At 66.4% G+C, this 18,301-nt stretch overlaps 1 protein-coding gene across 1 annotated transcript; it reads right to left on the bottom strand.

Moving 5' to 3' along the window:
* Window positions 1-15,342: 15,342 nt before the first annotated feature.
* Window positions 15,343-16,029, bottom strand: Dnajb8 (DnaJ heat shock protein family (Hsp40) member B8). The gene has a single exon (XM_042670345.1). The coding sequence runs from the start codon at window positions 16,027-16,029 to the stop codon at window positions 15,343-15,345; it is 687 nt and encodes a 228-aa protein (XP_042526279.1).
* Window positions 16,030-18,301: the final 2,272 nt, after the last annotated feature.

Here is an 18,301-nt window from a genome sequence, read left to right as displayed (position 1 = left end):
CGAGGACTTCGGGGCCCAGTGGAGGCGCAGTCCGGTCGGCCCGTGGCTTGCTGTGGCCTCGTCTTCAGCTAGCTTCTTCCAGACGGACGCCCTTCCCTGGGGCCTCGCGTTCAGACGCCCTCGGCAGCCTCGGCCGGGCCTTCCTTCCCTGCGCCGACTGCTTGGCCCCCTTCTGCTCTCTCCTCCGCAGCCTCGGCCCCCCATCCTCCGCACGCCTGCAGCCCCACCGGCCGCGTCTCCTTGTGGGCACACGCAGACCCAGCGCTGCTTGGGGAACAGCCGCCCCCACGCCCGCGGCCCGGGGACAGCACGGACATGCAGGTGTGCACCCGATCTCCAGCTGAGATGGCGAGTGTGAGGCGGAGGGGTTTGTGAGCCTCTGTCCTAGTCCCACGCAGGGCCCAGCGCGGGCGATGGAGGACACGGGGAAAAGGCAGAGAGGGTTACATCCACAAGCCCGAGCAGGAGCTCCCCGCACCCCCGAAAGCCAACCCTCGCCGGGCCCAGCTCCGAGCCTCCTCCCGAGCTCCACAGTGAGGGCCTCAGCCTTTACAGGAGTCCAGGTTCAAGCAGGCAGGTGCGGTGGCTCACATCTATAATCCCAGCTGCTTGGGAGGCTGACACCCAGAGAGCCACCCACCACGGCTGGCCCGCAGGCGTCTCCTGGACCTGAGCGTCCACCAAGTAGCAGCCAAGGGCCAGGGACCCCGGTGGGTGGGAGGGCTTGTGGTCTTTCAGGGCCTCTGCCATTTCTAGGGGACCCAGGGCTGGTAGGGGCAGGGCCAGGGCGTGCGGTCACCCGGGAAGTCCCACCCCACCTTCTCGCTGCCGTGTGTCCCCTGTCTGTGTGGACACTGGCCCCAGAGCGCCTCTGCCCTGCCCTCCAGCCGAAGGAGGCGCTACAGCGCGCGAGCTCCGGACAGTGCTCCCTCCTCCCTCCACAGCCCCCAGGAAGGGATCACGGTCAGTCCTGCTCCCGGCGTTCCCTCTGCCCCAGGGCTCCTCACAGCCCCCCGCCTGCCCCCCGCCTGCCCCCCTACTGCCCCCCACCTGCCCCCTCCTGCCCCCCCGCCTGCCCCGTCCTGCCCCCCCTCCTGCCCCCCCTCCTGCCCCCCACCTGCCCCCACACACACCCTGCTCCTCCCGGCACGTGTGCCCGCCTTACCTCTGGGTAGAGAGAGTAGCGTTTGCTCGCTTCTCCTCTACCCCCCAGACCTTCATTGCTCTATGCGCGTGGCCTACGGCCAGGACGAGGGTGCCCGGATGGCCCCACAGAGGTGGGGCCGTGCCCGGCCCAGAGGGAGGCAGCAGCTAGCACCAGGGCTCCACGCTGCCGGAGCCGGGCAGCTCCGCTGTCAGGTGCCTCGCGGGAAGCTCAGCTGCGGCCGATGCCGGGGCCACCGCCGTGCTCCACAGAGGTCTAAATAAACCCACAGGCTGGGTGCTGGGATAGGCGGGCCGCGGCCCCCATCATCCAGTGCCCTCAGGGTGGGGGTGGGGCCACAGCCTCCATCATCCAGTGCCCTGGGTGGGGGCGGGGCCACGGTCTCCATCATCCAGTGCCCTGGGTGGGGGCAGGGCCGCAGCCTCCGTCATGCAGTGCCCTCAGGGTGGGGGCAGGGCCGCAGCCTCCATCATCCAGTGCCCTGGGTGGGGGCGGGGCCGCGGCCTCCGTCATCCAGTGCCCTCAGGGTGGGGGCGGGGCCGCAGCCTCCATCATCCAGTGCCCTGGGTGGGGGCGGGGCCGCGGCCTCCGTCATCCAGTGCCCTCAGGGTGGGGGCGGGGCCGCAGCCTCCATCATCCAGTGCCCTGGGTGGGGGCAGGGCCGCGGCCTCCGTCATCCAGTGCCCTGGGTGGGGGCGAGGCTGCGGCCTCCATCATCCAGTGCCCCGGGCTCCTCGCAGACCTTGGCGTCCGGGGCCATCAGGCCTGCCTCTCAGGGTGCGGGTGGAGCCAGACTGGGAATGGCCACCTTTGTCCCCCGGCTCTCTGGCTGCCATGTCCCATCCAGAGGAGATGGCAGCCTCCATCCGAGGTGGTCCTGGCACTGTGAATACATGTCAGTGCTCACTGCCACCTGGTGCCTCTTGCTTTACTGCCCGGCCTTCCTTTCCTCTCCCTCCTGTGGAAGATGGAGGGCAGAGAGTGGTGCAGCTCCCCAGGCCCGGCCCTCTGGAGGTCTCAGGGATCCTTGGGCAGCAGCCATGCCAGTGATTTGGGACAGGGCAGCAGCCATCACTGCCAGGGTGCCGGCCATACCCTGGGTAGATGGAGGGCCGCGGGAGGCCTATGTGGCCGGTGGCTGATCCCTGTGGTCCCGGAGGGGGGCAGAGGGGACCAGAGGCAGGGGCAGCGCCAGCAGTGCAGGCTGTGCTGGGAGGGTGGAGGGCCCGGCTGGCCGCCCGCCCGGGCGTCTGGAGAAGATGCTGCAGCCCAGCCACCATCCCAGGCCCTGCGACCCCAGGGTTTCCTGACCGGCTGCTAGGGTGACCGCAGGCGTAACCACGGTGCCCGGGGCTCAAGTGGCTGCGTCCCAGGTTCCTGCTTTGGGGTGACAGCAGAGTGTGGTTGGTGGGCAGGTGGCCTGTTCCCCAGGAGGCGGGGGGGGGGGGGCGCAGGCGGGAGCACATCTCCTCAGGGGGCTCGGATCCGACGAAGCCAGTGAGGCCCAGTCCAGCCGGCCGGCTTCTCTGCAGCCCCCCTGCTGGCTCCCAGGAACGGGGAGGGGTAAACGCCAAGATGCCCACGTCCCAGGCCTGCGGGGCCCTTTCAGGCCCAGGGGCCAGCAAAGGAACACCTAGGGTTCAGACAGTACTGGATTATTGGAATGGGTCCTAGATGCCATCACGAAGGACCACATGAGACAGAGTCAGAAAGAGCTGGGCCGGGTGCCAGTGGCTGGCGCCGTCATCCTAGCTGCTCAGGAGGCTGCGCTCTGAGGATCGTGGTTCAAAGCCAGCCCAGGCAGGAAAGTCCATGAGACTCTTATCTCCAATTAACCACCAGAAAACCAGAAATGGCGCTGTGGCTCAAGCAGTTAAGTGCTAGCCTTGAGCTGAAGGGCTGATGGATAGTGCCCAGGCCCAGAGTTCAAGCCCCACAACCGACAAAAAAAAAAAAAAAAGGAAGAGAGAGCTGGGGAAGCGCGTGCTGGCTCTGCCGGGGGCCGCGGGCCGCCAGCCGGGGACGCGGGGACGCGGGGACGCGGGGACGCGGGGACGCGGGCCGCCAGCCGGGGACGCGGGGACGCGGGGACGCGGGCCGCCAGCCGGGGACGCGGGGACGCGGGGACGCGGGGACGCGGGCCGCCAGCCGGGGACGCGGGGACGCGGGGACGCGGGCCGCCAGCCGGGGACGCGGGGACGCGGGGACGCGGGCTCCACCGGCCGGGGACGCGGGGACGCGGGGACGCGGGCTCCACCGGCCGGGGACGCGGGGACGCGGGGACGCGGGGACGCGGGCCGCCAGCCGGGGACGCGGGGACGCGGGGACGCGGGGACGCGGGCCGCCAGCCGGGGACGCGGGGACGCGGGGACGCAGGGACGCGGGGACGCGGGGACGCGGGGACGCGGGGACGCGGGCTCCACCGGCCGGGGACGCTTGGGGACGAGAGGAGAAGTTGACCTTGTCCAGGCCTGTGTCCACGCCTGGGAAGTCAACTTCAGATCGCCTGTGCTTGTGCTGCTGTCGTCACAGCTCTGCGCTGAGCGGGGCTTTGAGCCGAGTCCTGGGCCTCAGAGCGGGGACCGTCCCCATACACGTAAACCAGAAAACAAGAAGGAGAAGGTGTGTATGCCAACCTAGAGCTTTCCAACTGTCGGGAGAAGTGCTCGGCCTCTGGGAGGAGGTGGGGCCTGCTTTCATGCACCCCGGTGTTTGTTTTATGCCACGAGTATAAGCTGCAGGAGCAGCCGGCCTTTGCCTGCTAGGAGGGTGCTCTACTATTTGAGCAGACTTCCTTCGCGTGTCGATTTTCAGATAGAGTTATGTGGATTTTTGCCTAGTGCTGGCTTTGGGCCATGGTCCTCCTATGTCTGCAGAGCTGGGATTACAGATTTGAACCACTATGCCAGCATCTTTGCTGAGATGAGGTCTTCTCCCTGCCTCTTTTTTGGGCCTGGGCTCTCCTTGATTATAATCCACCTTATCTCCTCCCGCGGAGCTGGGCTCATAGATGTTTACTGTGGGCCTGGTCCCACAAGATCACTGCTGATGGCAGGGCTGCTGACCCTGAGGACCAACTCCCCTGCCATCCAGCCTCGGAGGGGTCAGCTGCCCGCGTCCCCAGCCATGGCCCAGGATGGTGAGGAGGACACACTTGCCCACCTGGTGGACAGCTGGCAAGGCAAGGCAAGCCCAAGAACTGGGCAGGCCACAACCATCGCCCATTCAGATGCTGTGCCTGCCATGTTTGTGTGTTTTGCCATCATCAAATACAGAACCTGGTGCTGGTGGAGGAGGCTGAGATCTCAGCCTCTGAGGATCGAGGTTCAAAGCCAGCCTGGCAGGAAAGTCCACAAGACTCTTCTCTCCAATGAACCACCAGAAAACCCAAAATGGAGCTGTGGCTCAAAGTGGTAGAGCGCTCTCTTCAAAGGAAAGAGCTCAGAGACAGTGTCCAGGCCCTGAGTTCAAGCCCCACAACCAACAAACATCCATGCATACATACACACACACGTACACATGCACACACGCATGCACACTCACACATGCACAAATGTACACACTCACACGCACACACATGCACACACATGCACGCACACACACACCACTGGAGAGGCTCGGCAGATGGGGAAAGCCGGGTGGGAAGAGTCTGGGGCTGCCCGCATCCCGTGTCTGCTCTCTGAGGAGCTGGGAGCTTCCGCCTGGAGTTCCCGTCCATCTGTGGGCTCTCAGATGGGGTCGTCCACCGGGAATGACCCAGAGGGACACAAGAATGAGCGGGAGGCCTCGTCACCGGGTCTCTGAGGCCTGGGCTGTCCAGGTCATCCCTGGAGGGCACAGGGCTTGGGGGCCGGGTGCAGCGGCCGGAGCCTGGGGGGGGCCGGGTCGTGAGTGGCGCTCCGGGGCAGGGGAGGGCTGTGAGCTCAGGCCCGCCACCGGCCCCGAGCAGGCCTCACTGCCTGGAGGCCCCTATGCCACTCGGAGCCAGGACCAGGAGGGACCGGGCAGTGGTCACAGGACAGAGCAAGGGAGCAGGGCTGAGGTGCACACGGGTGCTCGACACTGCTCCAGGCAGAGACGTGTCGGTGGAGCTGGGAGGTGGTCAGAGGTCCTGGGGCTGAGCCTGGACATGGACAGAGGGACAAGGACAGAGGGACAGGGACAGAGGGACGGGGGCAGGGGGACGGGCGCAGGGGGACGGGGGGATAGGGACGGGGACGGGGGTGGGAGGACGGGGGACGGGGACGGGGGACGGGGGACGGGGGCGGGGGGATGGGGACGGGGGACGGGGACGGGAGGATGGGGACGGGGACGGGGGGATGGGGACGGGGGCAGGGGGACGGGGGACGGGGGGACGGGGGGATGGGGACGGGGGACGGGGACGGGGGACGGGGGACGGGGGCGGGGGGATGGGGACGGGGGACGGGGGTGGGAGGACGGGGGACGGGGACGGGGGGATGGGGATGGGGGACGGGGACAGGGACGGGGGGATAGGGACGGGGACGGGGGTGGGAGGACGGGGGACGGGGACGGGGGACGGGGGTGGGAGGACGGGGAACGGGGGACGGGGGGATGGGGACGGGGGACGGGGGGATGGGGACGGGGACGGGGGGATGGGGACGGGGACGGGGGGACGGGGACGGGGGACGGGGGGATGGGGACGGGGGGCGGGGGGATGGGGACGGGGGACGGGGGACGGGGACGGGGGACGGGGGGATGGGGACGGGGACGGGGGGACGGGGACGGGGGACGGGGGGATGGGGACGGGGGGCGGGGGGATGGGGACGGGGACGGGGGGCGGGGGGACGGGGACGGGGGACGGGGGGACGGGGACGGGGACGGGGGGACGGGGACGGGGGACGGGGGACGGGGACGGGGGACGGGGGGATGGGGACGGGGACGGGGGGACGGGGACGGGGGACGGGGGGGATGGGGACGGGGGGCGGGGGGATGGGGACGGGGGACGGTGGGATGGGGACGGGGGGCGGGGGGGTGGGGACGGGGGACGGGGGGATGGGGACGGGGGGCGGGGGGATGGGGACGGGGACGGGGGGACGGGGACGGGGGACGGGGGGATGGGGACGGGGGCGGGGACGGGGGGACGGGGACGGGGGACGGGGGGATGAGGACGGGGGCAGGGACGGGGGGACGGGGGGATGAGGACGGGGGGACGGGGGCGGGGGGATGGGGACGGGGGACGGGGGGATGGGGACGGGGGACGGGGGGATGGGGACGGGGACAGGGGGATGGGGACGGGGGACGGGGGGATGGGGACGGGGGACGGGGGGATGGGGACGGGGGGCGGGGGGATGGGGACAGGGGACGGGGGGATGGGGACGGGGGGACGGGGACAGGGCAGAGGGACTGGCAGAGCCATAGTGAGCGCAAGGATGCTTAGACGTCAATGATGCTGGACATCAGGTCTGGCGTCCCCGCGATGGCAGCCGTGGCCTGGCGGGTCCCTGGTGTCCCCGCGATGGCAGCCGTGGCCTGGCGGGTCCTTGGTGTCCCCGCGATGGCAGCCGTGGCCTGGCGGGTCCTTGGTGTCCCCGCGATGGCAGCCGTGGCCTGGCGGGTCCCTGGTGTCCCCGCGATGGCAGCCATGGCCTGGCGGGTCCCTGGTGTCCCCGCGATGGCAGCCGTGCCCTGGCGGGTCCCTGGTGTCCCCGCGATGGCAGCCATGGCCTGGCGGGTCCCTGGTGTCCCCGCGATGGCAGCCGTGGCCTGGCGGGTCCCTGGTGTCCCCGCGATGGCAGCCGTGGCCTGGCGGGTCCCTGGTGTCCCCGCGATGGCAGCCGTGGCCTGGCGGGTCCCTGGTGTCCCCGCGATGGCAGCCGTGGCCTGGCGGGTCCCTGGTGTCCCCGCGATGGCAGCCGTGGCCTGGCGGGTCCCTGGTGTCCCCGCGATGGCAGCCGTGGCCTGGCGGGTCCCTGGTGTCCCCGCGATGGCAGCCGTGGCCTGGCGGGTCCCTGGTGTCCTGGCAGCCGTGCCCTGGCGGGTCCCTGGTGTCCCCGCGATGGCAGCCATGGCCTGGCGGGTCCCTGGTGTCCTGGCAGCCGTGCCCTGGCAGATCCCTGCGTGTCTCCGCGATGGCAGCCATGGCCTGGCCCTCGGCCTGTTGGGCTGGCGGAGCGGGCGCCCCAGCTGGACCCAGGGTCACTCTGTCCAGGTGGAGGGGCTGCCTGCCAAGAGGACCCCCAAGGCCCAGCCCTGTGGCTGCGCTCAGGAGCCCAGGGAGGCCGGCGGAGCGGCGGGCCAGGAGGGGTGGCCGGGTATCCTGGTCACCCCGGCAACCACAGGCCAGCTCAGTCCCGGCAGGCACAGCCTCCCACCCCTCCCGCTGTGCCCTGCCTCCGGTCCGGCCTCCCCTCCAGTCCCTCCCTGCTCTGCCCACCGCCCACCCCTGTCCCCTTGCCCCACGCTCTTATCTGGGCCCTCCGCGCAGTCCTGACGCTGGTCCCCATGGCAACGGGGCAGATGGCCCTGCGATAGGGCTCCCCCTCCCACCCCACCACAGCTCAATCTGTCTTTGAAATTAAATCAGCTGTGATAACATCGCTGGCCAGAGGGAGGGAAGGAGGCAGGGGAGGAATGGGGGGGCTGGCCCCGCCCACCCCACCAGACCCATGCAGGGAGGGGCAAGCCTCTGCCACGGCACTGTGTGGCCTTGGCCAAGTTCCCTGTCTTCTCAGCCTTAGTTTCCCCATCTGTAAAATGGGGGTAAATAGCCACATTTGATCCTTTAAGTCACAAAGTTGCAGGCCCAGATCCTTCTGCCAACGTAAACAGCCGGAGCCCCTTTCCAGGACACTCGGAGCCCAAGCCTGCAGATTCCCCGCTGGCCAGGCCTCTGACACCCGACTCAGGCTCAGACCAGAGCTCAGACCACGGGCTCAGACAAGAGCTCAGACCAGAGGCTCACATCAGAGCTTAGACCAGGGGCTCAGGCCAGAGCTCAGACCAGAGCTCAGACCAGGGCTCAGACCAGGGCTCAGACCAGAGCTCAGACCAGGGGCTCAGACAACAGCTCAGACCAGGGCTCAGACCAGAGCTCAGACCAGAGCTCAGACCAGGGCTCAGACCAGAGCTCAGACCAGAGCTCAGACCAGGGCTCAGACCAGAGCTCAGACCAGGGGCTCAGACCAGGGGCTCAGACCAGTGGCTCAGACCAGAGCTCAGACCAGAGCTCAGACCAGGGGCTCAGACCAGGGGCTCAGACCAGGGACTCAGACCAGGGCTCAGACCAGAGCTCAGACCAGGGGCTCAGACTAGGGGCTCAGACCAGGGACTCAGACCAGGGCTCAGACCAGAGCTCAGACCAGGGGCTCAGACTAGGGGCTCAGACCAGGGGCTCAGACCAGGGACTCAGACCAGAGCTCAGAACAAGGCTCAGACTAGGGGCTCAGACCAGGGGCTCAGACCAGGGGCTCAGACCAAGGCTCAGACCAGGGGCTCAGACCAAGGCTCAGACCAGGGACTCAGACCAGAGCTCAGAACAAGGCTCAGACTAGGGGCTCAGACCAGGGGCTCAGACCAGGGGCTCAGACCAGAGCTCAGACCAGGGGCTCAGACCAGGGGCTCAGACCAGGGCTGAGACCAGAGCTCAGATCAGGGGCTCAGACCACGGGCTAATACCAGAGCTCAGATCAGAGCTTAGACCAGGGGCTCAGGCCAGAGCTCAGACCAGAGCTCAGACCAGGGGCTCAGACCAGAGCTCAGACCAGGGACTCAGACGGAGCTCAGACCAAGGATAAGACCAGAGCTAAGACCAAAGCTCAGACCAGAGCTCAGACCAGGGGCTCAGACCAGGGGCTCAGACCAGAGCTAAGACCAGGGCTTCAGACCAGAGCTCAGACCAAGGATCAGACCAGGGGGCTCAGACCAGGTGCTCAGACCAGAGCTCAGACCAGGGGCTCAGACCAGAGCTCAGACCAGAGCTCAGACCAGGGTCTCAGACCAGAGCTCAGGCCAGAGCTCAGACCAGGGGCTCAGACCAGAGCTCAGACCAGAGCTCAGACCAAGGATAAGACCAGAGCTAGGACCAGAGCTCAGACCAGGGGTTCTGACCAGAGCTCAGACCAGGGACTCAGACCGGAGCTCAGACAAAGGATAAGACCAGAGCTCAGACTAGAGCTAGGACCAGAGCTCAGACCAGAGCACAGACCAAGGATCAGACCAGAGCTCAGACCAGGGGCTCAAACCAGGGGCTCAGACCAGAGCTCAGATCAGAGCTCAGACCACGGGCTCAGACAAGAGCTCAGACCAGAGCTCAGACCAGGGGCTCAGACAAGAGCTCAAACTAGGGGCTCAGACCAGAGCTCAGACCAGAGCTCAGACCAGGGGCTCAGACCAGGGGCTCAGACCAGGAGCTCAGACTAGGGGCTCAGACCAGAGCTCAGACCAGGGCTCCGACCAAGGATCAGACCAGAGCTAAGACCAAAGCTCAGACCAGAGCTCAGACCAGGGGCTCAGACCAGGGGCTCAGACCAGGAGCTCAGACTAGGGGCTCAGACCAGAGCTCAGACCAGAGCTCAGACCAGGGGCTCAAACCAGGGGCTCAGACCAGGGGCTCAGACCAGAGCTCAGACCAAGGATCAGACCAGAGCTCAGACCAGAGCTCAGAGCAGGGTCTCAAACCAGGGCTCAGACCAGAGCTCAGACCAAGGATCAGACCAGGGGCTCTGACCAGGGGCTCAGACGAAGGCTCAGGCCAGAGCTCAGACCAGAACTCAGACCAGAGCTCAGAACTGGGGCTCCGACCAGAGCTCAAACCAGAGCTCAGACCAGGGTCTCAGACCAGAGCTCAGACCAGGGGTTCTGACCAGGGGCTCAGACCAGAGCTCAGATCAAGGATCAGACCAGAGCTCAGAACAAGGTCTCAGACCAGGGGCTCAGACCAGAGCTAAGACCAGAGCTCAGACCAGAGCTCAGACCAGGGGCTCAGACCAGAGCTCAGACCAGGGGCTCAGACTAGGGGCTCAGACAAGAGCTCAGACCAGAGCTCAGACCAGGGGCTCAGACAAGAGCTCAGACCAGAGCTCAGACCAGGGGCTCAGACCAGAGCTGAGACCAGGGGCTCAGACCAGGGGCTCAGACCAGGACTCAGACCAGGGGCCCAGACCAGGACTCAGACCAGGGGCCCAGACCAGGACTCAGACCAGGGGCTCAGACCAGGGGCTCAGACCAGGGGCTCAGGCCAGGACTCCACCACTCCCTTTGGCTCTCCTGGACCTTGTGCAGTTGTGTGAAGCTCTCTGGTACCCCTGGGCCCTGGAAGGGCGTTGGAAGGGCTTGGAGGCAGCCTGTCCAGCAGGCCAGGACCCCTGGGAAGTGGAGGGCGGAGCTGTCCTGACTGGGACAATGCCTCACGGGTGGGCCAGCTGGGGGAGGGGTCAGGTAGTGGAGCAGGGGCAAGGGGGGGGCCAGGATGGGGGAGGGGTCGGGCAGTGGGGCAGGGGCAAGGGGGGGCCAGCTGGGGGAGGGGTCAGGCAGTGGGGCAGGGGCAGGGGGGGCCAGGATGGGGGAGGGGTCGGGCAGTGGGGCAGGGGCAAGGGGGGGGCCAGCTGGGGGAGGGGTCGGGCAGTGGGGCAGGGGCAAGGGGGGGGGCCAGGATGGGGGAGGGGTCGGGCAGTGGGGCAGGGGCAGGGGGGGCCAGGATGGGGGAGGGGTCGGGCAGTGGGGCAGGGGCAGGGGGGGCCAGGATGGGGGAGGGGTCGGGCAGTGGGGCAGGGGCAGGGGGGGCCAGGGTGGGGGAGGGGTCGGGCAGTGGGGCAGGGGCAAGGGGGGGGCCAGGATGGGGGAGGGGTCGGGCAGTGGGGCAGGGGCAAGGGGGGGCCAGGATGGGGGAGGGGTCGGGCAGTGGGGCAGGGGCAAGGGGGGGCCAGGATGGGGGAGGGGTCGGGCAGTGGGGCAGGGGCAGGGGGGGGGCCAGCTGGGGGAGGGGTCGGGCAGTGGGGCAGGGGCAAGGGGGGGGCCAGGATGGGGGAGGGGTCGGGCAGTGGGGCAGGGGCAGGGGGGGGCCAGCTGGGGGAGGGGTCGGGCAGTGGGGCAGGGGCAAGGGGGGGCCAGGGTGGGGGAGGGGTCGGGCAGTGGGGCAGGGGCAAGGGGGGGCCAGGGTGGGGGAGGGGTCGGGCAGTGGGGCAGGGGCAGGGGGGGGCCAGGGTGGGGGAGGGGTCGGGCAGTGGGGCAGGGGCAAGGGGGGGCCAGGGTGGGGGAGGGGTCGGGCAGTGGGGCAGGGGCAGGGGGGGGCCAGCTGGGGGAGGGGTCAGGCAGTGGGGCAGGGGCAAGGGGGGGCCAGGATGGGGGAGGGGTCGGGCAGTGGGGCAGGGGCCAGGGGGGGCCAGGGTGGGGGAGGGGTCGGGCAGTGGGGCAGGGGCAGGGGGGGGCCAGGGTGGGGGAGGGGTCGGGCAGTGGGGCAGGGGCAAGGGGGGGCCAGGGTGGGGGAGGGGTCGGGCAGTGGGGCAGGGGCGGGGGGGGCCAGCTGGGGGAGGGGTCGGGCAGTGGGGCAGGGGCAGGGGGGGGCCAGCTGGGGGAGGGGTCGGGCAGTGGGGCAGGGGCAAGGGGGGGCCAGGGTGGGGGAGGGGTCGGGCAGTGGGGCAGGGGCAGGGGGGGGCCAGGGTGGGGGAGGGGTCGGGCAGTGGGGCAGGGGCAAGGGGGGGCCAGCTGGGGGAGGGGTCGGGCAGTGGGGCAGGGGCAAGGGGGGGCCAGGGTGGGTGCTGCGTGCTGCAGGCTGTCCTGTGCCCTCCCCAGCCCCGTGGAATCCACACGGGCCGCGGGCTGCGGGCTCAGCCACCCCAGCATGGCTGTCCTGGACGTAGGTGAAGAGGAGGGGCCTCACCACCACCATCCTCACAGGTAGACACTCAGACACGCTGACACGCTGACACGCAGACACAGACATGTAGACACACAGACACGTAGACACACAGACACGCAGACACACAGACACGCAGACACACAGACACAAACAGACATGCAAACAGACACGCAGACAGACAGACATGCAGACAGACAGAGACACACAGACACAGACATGCAGACAGACACGCAGACACAGACACACAGAGATGTAGACAGACACGAAGACATGCAGACATGCAGACACAGACACAGACATGCAGACACACAGACAGACATGCAGATATACAGACACGCAAACAGGCAGACAGACAGACAGGCAGACAGACATGCAGACACACAGATACAGACATGCAGACACGCAAACAGACACCAGACACACAGGCACACAGACAGACACAGACACACAGATAGACACACAGACACGCAGACACGCAGATAGACATGCAGACACACACACAGACATGCAGATACACAGACATGCAAACAGACACACAGACACGCAGACAGACATACAGACACACAAACATGCTGACACACAGACAGACAGACATGCAGACACATAGACACACAGACATGCTGACATGCAGACACGCAAACACAGAGACACATAGACATGCAGACACGCAGACATGTAGACACACAGACACAGAGACAAGAAGACAAACATGGAGGCACACAGACACTCAGACAGACAGACATGCAGACACACAGACACGTAGACAGATACACAGACATACACATAGACACACAGACATGCAGACACATGGACATGCAGACACACAGACATGTAGATACGCAGACACACAGACAGACACACAGACATGCATAGACAGACACACAGGCATACATATAGATACATAGACATGCTGACATGCAGACAGGCATGCAGACACGAAGACACGCAGACACGAAGACAAACACAGAGACAGACAGACAGACACATAGACATGCAAACACGCAGACAGACATGCAGACAGACACGAAGACAAACACGGAGACACACAGACAGACACATAGACATGCAAACAAGCAGACACGAAGACAAACACGCAGACACACAGACACGAGTACACACAGGCAGACACCCAGACACTCAGACAGACACGCAGACTAGGCCGGGACAGCAGGGGAGCTGCGGCCCTCACTTTCCATCCTGGGCACCCGGGATCCGTGGCAGGGACCCAGGGAGGGTCTCCAGGGGGAAGTGGATGGCAGGAGGTGTAATGGCGGTGCTCACGTGGAAGGCCCAGCTGGGACCCTGGGCTGGCAGCCCAGGGAAGGCTGGGTGTGGGCAGTGGGCAGTGGGCAGGCCTGGCCTGGGCAGGGCCAGTGCTGGCTTAGGAGCTCAACTTTGTCCCTGCTCACCTGGTGGGGCCTGTATCTGCTGCGCTGTCAGGCTGGCCAGGACTGGACTTTGTGGCTCCCTGGGAGGGGAGCGAGTGGGTCTGGGTCCTGCGTCACCAGGGAGCGCCGGCGTGGGGTCCCTGTGGCGCTGGGGGCCCTGGGTCCCAGGCCAGCCCCTGCGCTGCGCAGCACCGCCCGCCTGCCGGGGTGTAATTGGATTTGCCTGGCAGCTGTCTGGGTTAAGCGAGCACACTTGACTCCGGGCCTTGGGGAAATCAGCAGGTCAGCAGGACAGAGGTCAGGTGTTAATGCTGTCTCGGACTTGATGAAGTTAGACCTGCAGGACAGGGCCCCGTGTGCAGGGTAGGCGCTCAGGGCCTCCAGCTGCTCCAGCCAGGAAGCCCAGCCTGGCCCAGTGACACAGGGCGGCCTCCAGACAACGTCCTCCTAGCACACTGTAAACCTGAGGACCGTGGCCGGGGCCCCCATGCGCTTCCTGGAAGAGGGCCTACCCTGCTCCTGGCCCCGAGGCAGGTGCTGGCAGGCTCTGCGGCGCCCTCCTCCAGCTCGCTGCGCTCCTGCTGGTTAGCAGCAGCCATGGGCCTGGGTGGCCTGCCCTCGGAGCACCAGCCCGTCCTCAGCATGTGAGCTCAGCAGTGAGCTCGGCCTGCTGCCCGTGCTGGACACTAGGCCTGCAGAAAGCTGGGGTGCGGACGGCACCCGGCTGGATCCTTGTCCACCGAGGCCACAGCTCCACGTCTGGCCGCGTCCTGTGAGCTAAGATTGAACCCCAATGCATGCACTCACCGCGTTCCCGGCTCCCCTACAGCTCAGACGCGGCACTGGCCAGGCCCTGCCCATCGCCCGAGGCCTAAGCGCACTACACGAGTCCTCGAACCCACCACTGCTGCAGGCAAGGCATGTGACCCCCAGCCCTTGCCTCAGTTTCCTCCTCTATGGCATGGAGCCTGGGATTATGGAGCCCCCGAAGCTCCTCAGACCGCAGAGACTCGGCCTAGGCCTTGCTGTTCCCATCACCAGACTCAAAACTCCAGACCCCTGCTCACTGGAAGAGTGCTTCAGGTGGTAAAATGCCAGCCTCCCGGGTTTGAGACCCTGAGCACAAGCCCAGTGCTGTCAACAACAATAATGACCATTAATAATAATAATAAATGCTGGCGCTCACGCCAGTCATCCTAGCTACTCAGAGGGCTGAGATCTGAGGAAGGCAGTTCAAAGCCAGCCCGGGCAGGAACATCCATGAGACTCTAAACTCTAATAAACCACCAGAAAACTGGAAGTGGTGCTGTTACTCAAGTGGTAGAGCGCTAGCCTTGAGCTGAAGAGCTGAGGGACAGCGCCCAGGCCCAGAGTTCAGGCCCCAGGACCCACAAAATAATAATAATTCCCAGCCCACTGCTCTGCCCGCCCACCTGTCTGCGCATGGCCCCTGGTGTCATTTTGTGCCCAGCTCCCTTGCCAGGTGCCAGGGCCCGCTTTGTCCTAGTCAGTGGGGCCTGCCCCCCGTCCCACGGGGTCTCAGGACTAACCCTAGGCTCATGTTCACTGGAGGAGGTGGCGTGTGCCAGGGCCCCGAGTGGCAAGGCGTTTGGGGGGAGCCAGGACGGGGTCCGGGAGGTCGAGTGTGGCAGAGGCTCAGCACTGGGACCCGGTGCTGGGAGCAGGGGGGTGTGGCCGGCTTCACGGCCAGCAGTCTCTATATGGGTGGTCACACCTGGCCTGGCTGCCACCAAGGGCCCTGAGGTTGGTGTGAGAGGCACGGGAGGCGTGGCCAGGGCACGCCGGGATGGTGGCCGCCCCGGGCTGTGGGGTGCTGGCCACACCCTTCTCTGGGACCGATGCCGGGCAGAACAGAGGCCCCACACCTGAGGCACGCAGCTCCCCTGAACTCACTCAGCATATTTATTAGCGGTCAGCCCACCTGGCGGAGACCGGCGGAGCTGAGTCCGGGCTCACTTGCTGTCCACCCTCTTCAGCTGCTCCTTGCCGTTGATGGTCACAGACGTGAGCTGCCCGTCCTCCTCCACCTCCACACGCTCCTGCCCGTTCTCCACGATGCGCTTGGTGGTGATCTTGTGTCCGTTGACCATCTCCGTGGAGGACATCACAGACTTGAAGCCGGAGCTGCCAGCCCCCGAGCCCCCGAAGGAGGTGGACGAGAAGGTGGTGTGGCTGCCCCCGCCGGCGCGGCCCAGCGAGTCGAAGGCCGAGAAGGCCTCCACGAAGGCCGGGAACTCGCCGAAGCCGGCCGTGAAGGCCCCGCGCAGGCCGTGGCTCCGGCCCCGCTCGCTGCCGAAGGGGCCCTCCCAGAAGTCAAAGGAGAAGGGGTCCAGGCCCCCGAAGAACTCCCGGAAGATGTCCTCGGGGTTGCGGAAGGTGTAGCCGCTGCTGAAGGGGCCGGCCTGCGCCCCGCCCGCCCGCCAGGCCTCGCAGCCCGCCCGGTCGTACACCAGGCGCTTCTTCGAGTCCGACAGCACCTCGTAGGCCTCGGACACCTGCTTGAACTTCTTCTCGGCCTCCTCCTTGTTGTTGGGGTTCTTGTCCGGGTGCCAGCGCAGGGCCAGCTTGCGGTAGGCCTTCTTGATGTCCTCGGCAGAGGCGTTGGCCTGCACGCCCAGCACCTCGTAGTAGTTGGCCATGCTGAGCGGAGGGTGCGGTGGAGCTGGCGCTCGAGCCGAGCCGGCGGTGGCGGGGCGGAGCTGGCCGCTGGCGTCTGCTGGCTTGGGGTGGACAGGCCTGGTGCGTTCAGCTTGCCATAGCACTGGTGCCCGGGTCAGGAGGGGCCTCTGCCGGAGCGGGGCGGGGGTGGGGGCACTGCCTGGGGCCAGCTCCTGGGGGGCGGCCCAGAGCCTTTGTGACATCAGCTCCGGGCGGGGCGGTCCCCACCCCCAGCTCCCGGACCCTGCTGGGCTGGACGTGGGCCTGCCCCCGAGGGGGTGGCCATGATGGGCTGGAGGGTCACGCATGGCCACACCGGGACTGTGGGGGGCTCAGGAAGCTGGAGAGCCGCAGCGAAGCGGGGGGAACAGAGCAGGCATGGACGCTTCCAGGCGGTGGGCGTCTGTGACTTGGAAGCCAGCAGACGGTGCTGGCTGGGTGCTCGGGCCCCAGTGCTCACCACGTGGCCCTCCTTCCTCTGCCTCTCTTCCTCCCTCTCTCCCCCACTTACCTCTGTCCCCACCCCCTGGTGTCCCCCCCCACCAGCTCCCTGCAGTCCCCAGTTTCGGGCACCTCACAGGTTCTGGCCAGCCCCGAGCGCCAGCAGGGACAGCAGCAGATTCTGGAAAGGTCTGGGGAGCCTACAGCACCCGCCGCCACGCGGTCCCCGCCCCTCCAGGCCTTGCGTGGGCCCAGCCCGTCTGTGGGGCAGCGCCCGTGTCCATGCTGGAGGAGGAGACAGGCGTCTGCACCGCAGACTCCCCTCTGACCGCCTCTGCCTGGCGCTCCAGGCTCACCGCGGCTTCAGCCCGCATGCCGGCCCAGGCTCCCACCCCAGCCACGCCACGCCACCGCCGCGTCAGGTCCAGACGGCCTAGAGGCAGAACTGAGACCACCACCGGCTCAGCACGGACCGGGGTGGAGGCAACCCGCCCCACTTGGCAAGGCCCTGCCCCACCCCTGCAGACCGGGGGCCTTGAAGGAGGCCAGGTGGGGGAAGGCGCCCGAAGGAAGGCGCAGACGGCACTGGAGGCCAACGTGCAGAGCCGGCTCCCTGTGTCCCGCAAGGCCTGGAACCTCTCAGGGCCCAGGGGCAGCAGGACCGTGGGCTCCACAGGTTCTGAACACAGGCGGAGGTCCGAGCACCCTGTCCCAGTGCCGCTGCTTAACTACCAGGTCACTTGGCCTCACTGAGCCTCTCTGTCCCCAGTGGAAGGTGAAGCCCTGTCCCCGCAGAACAACTTCCTCTCTGGGGAGCCCGGCTTCCAATATTGCACCCTCCAGCCAACCCCTCCTGTGATCTGGAAAGAGAGAAGGCCACAGGTGACCAGTTGATCTCCAGGCAGAGGCTGACCTCATATGCTGGGAGGCCCAGAGAGGGTACAGCACACCCCAAGGTCACACAGCAGGCCAATGAAGCTCTCCCCCCAGGGCAAGCTGCTGGAGGCCCAGGAGAGAGCCGATTTGTATTCTGAGTGGCCAGAGCCCCTCTCTGTCTCTGTAATGAATGGAGTGGCTTTTTAAAAGGATTCTAATCATTCCCGATCCTATCTGCTTATCACCAGTGTTCCTAATTAGATGATCCTGGCAAGCACTCTGCTAGTTCTCTCCAGTCCCACACAACCCCACCCGCAGCGGGCAGCCCACCCCAGTCCACCCTGCCTGGCCAGATGGGCAGTTCTTGGCCTTCTCCCCACCCCCCAGGGCCTGGGGTTCTCTAACCATATTACTCCCAGGATGGATGGGTGACAGGGATGGATGGATGTGCCACTAGATGGACAAAGTGACAGTGAGTGACAGGGCAGAGTGGTAGACAGCTATGAGGATGGATGCATGGATGGATGGGTGCATGGGTGGGTGGGTGGGTAAGTGAATGGGAGGATGGATGCATGGATGGATAGATGGGTGGATGGAGGGATAGATGGAAAGATGGATGCATGGATGGGTGGATGGATAGATGGGTGGATGGATGGGCAGATGGAAGGATGGATGCATGGATGGGTGGATGGATGGAAGGAAGGATGGATGCATGGATGGATTGATGCATTGATGAGTGGATAGATGGATGGGTGCATGCATTCATTGATGCATAGATGGGTGGATGCATTGATGGATGAATAGATAGGTGTATACATGGATGGATGGGTGGATGCATTGATTGATAGATGGGTGGATGGGTGGATGGATGGGTGTGTCATTGATGGATAGATGCATGCATGCATGCATGCATTGATGGATGGATGGGTGGATGGA

This window comes from Dipodomys spectabilis, unplaced genomic scaffold (assembly GCF_019054845.1).
Source record: "Dipodomys spectabilis isolate Male_0828 unplaced genomic scaffold, ASM1905484v1 ptg000541l, whole genome shotgun sequence".
NCBI classification, from domain to species: Eukaryota; Metazoa; Chordata; class Mammalia; order Rodentia; family Heteromyidae; genus Dipodomys; species Dipodomys spectabilis.
This window is presented reverse-complemented; position numbering and strand designations above follow the sequence as displayed.

Bases quoted from the DNA above. Each gene is read 5' to 3' on its own strand.
- Dnajb8 (XM_042670345.1), bottom strand. From the start codon at position 16,029: ATGGCCAACTACTACGAGGTGCTGGGCGTGCAGGCCAACGCCTCTGCC.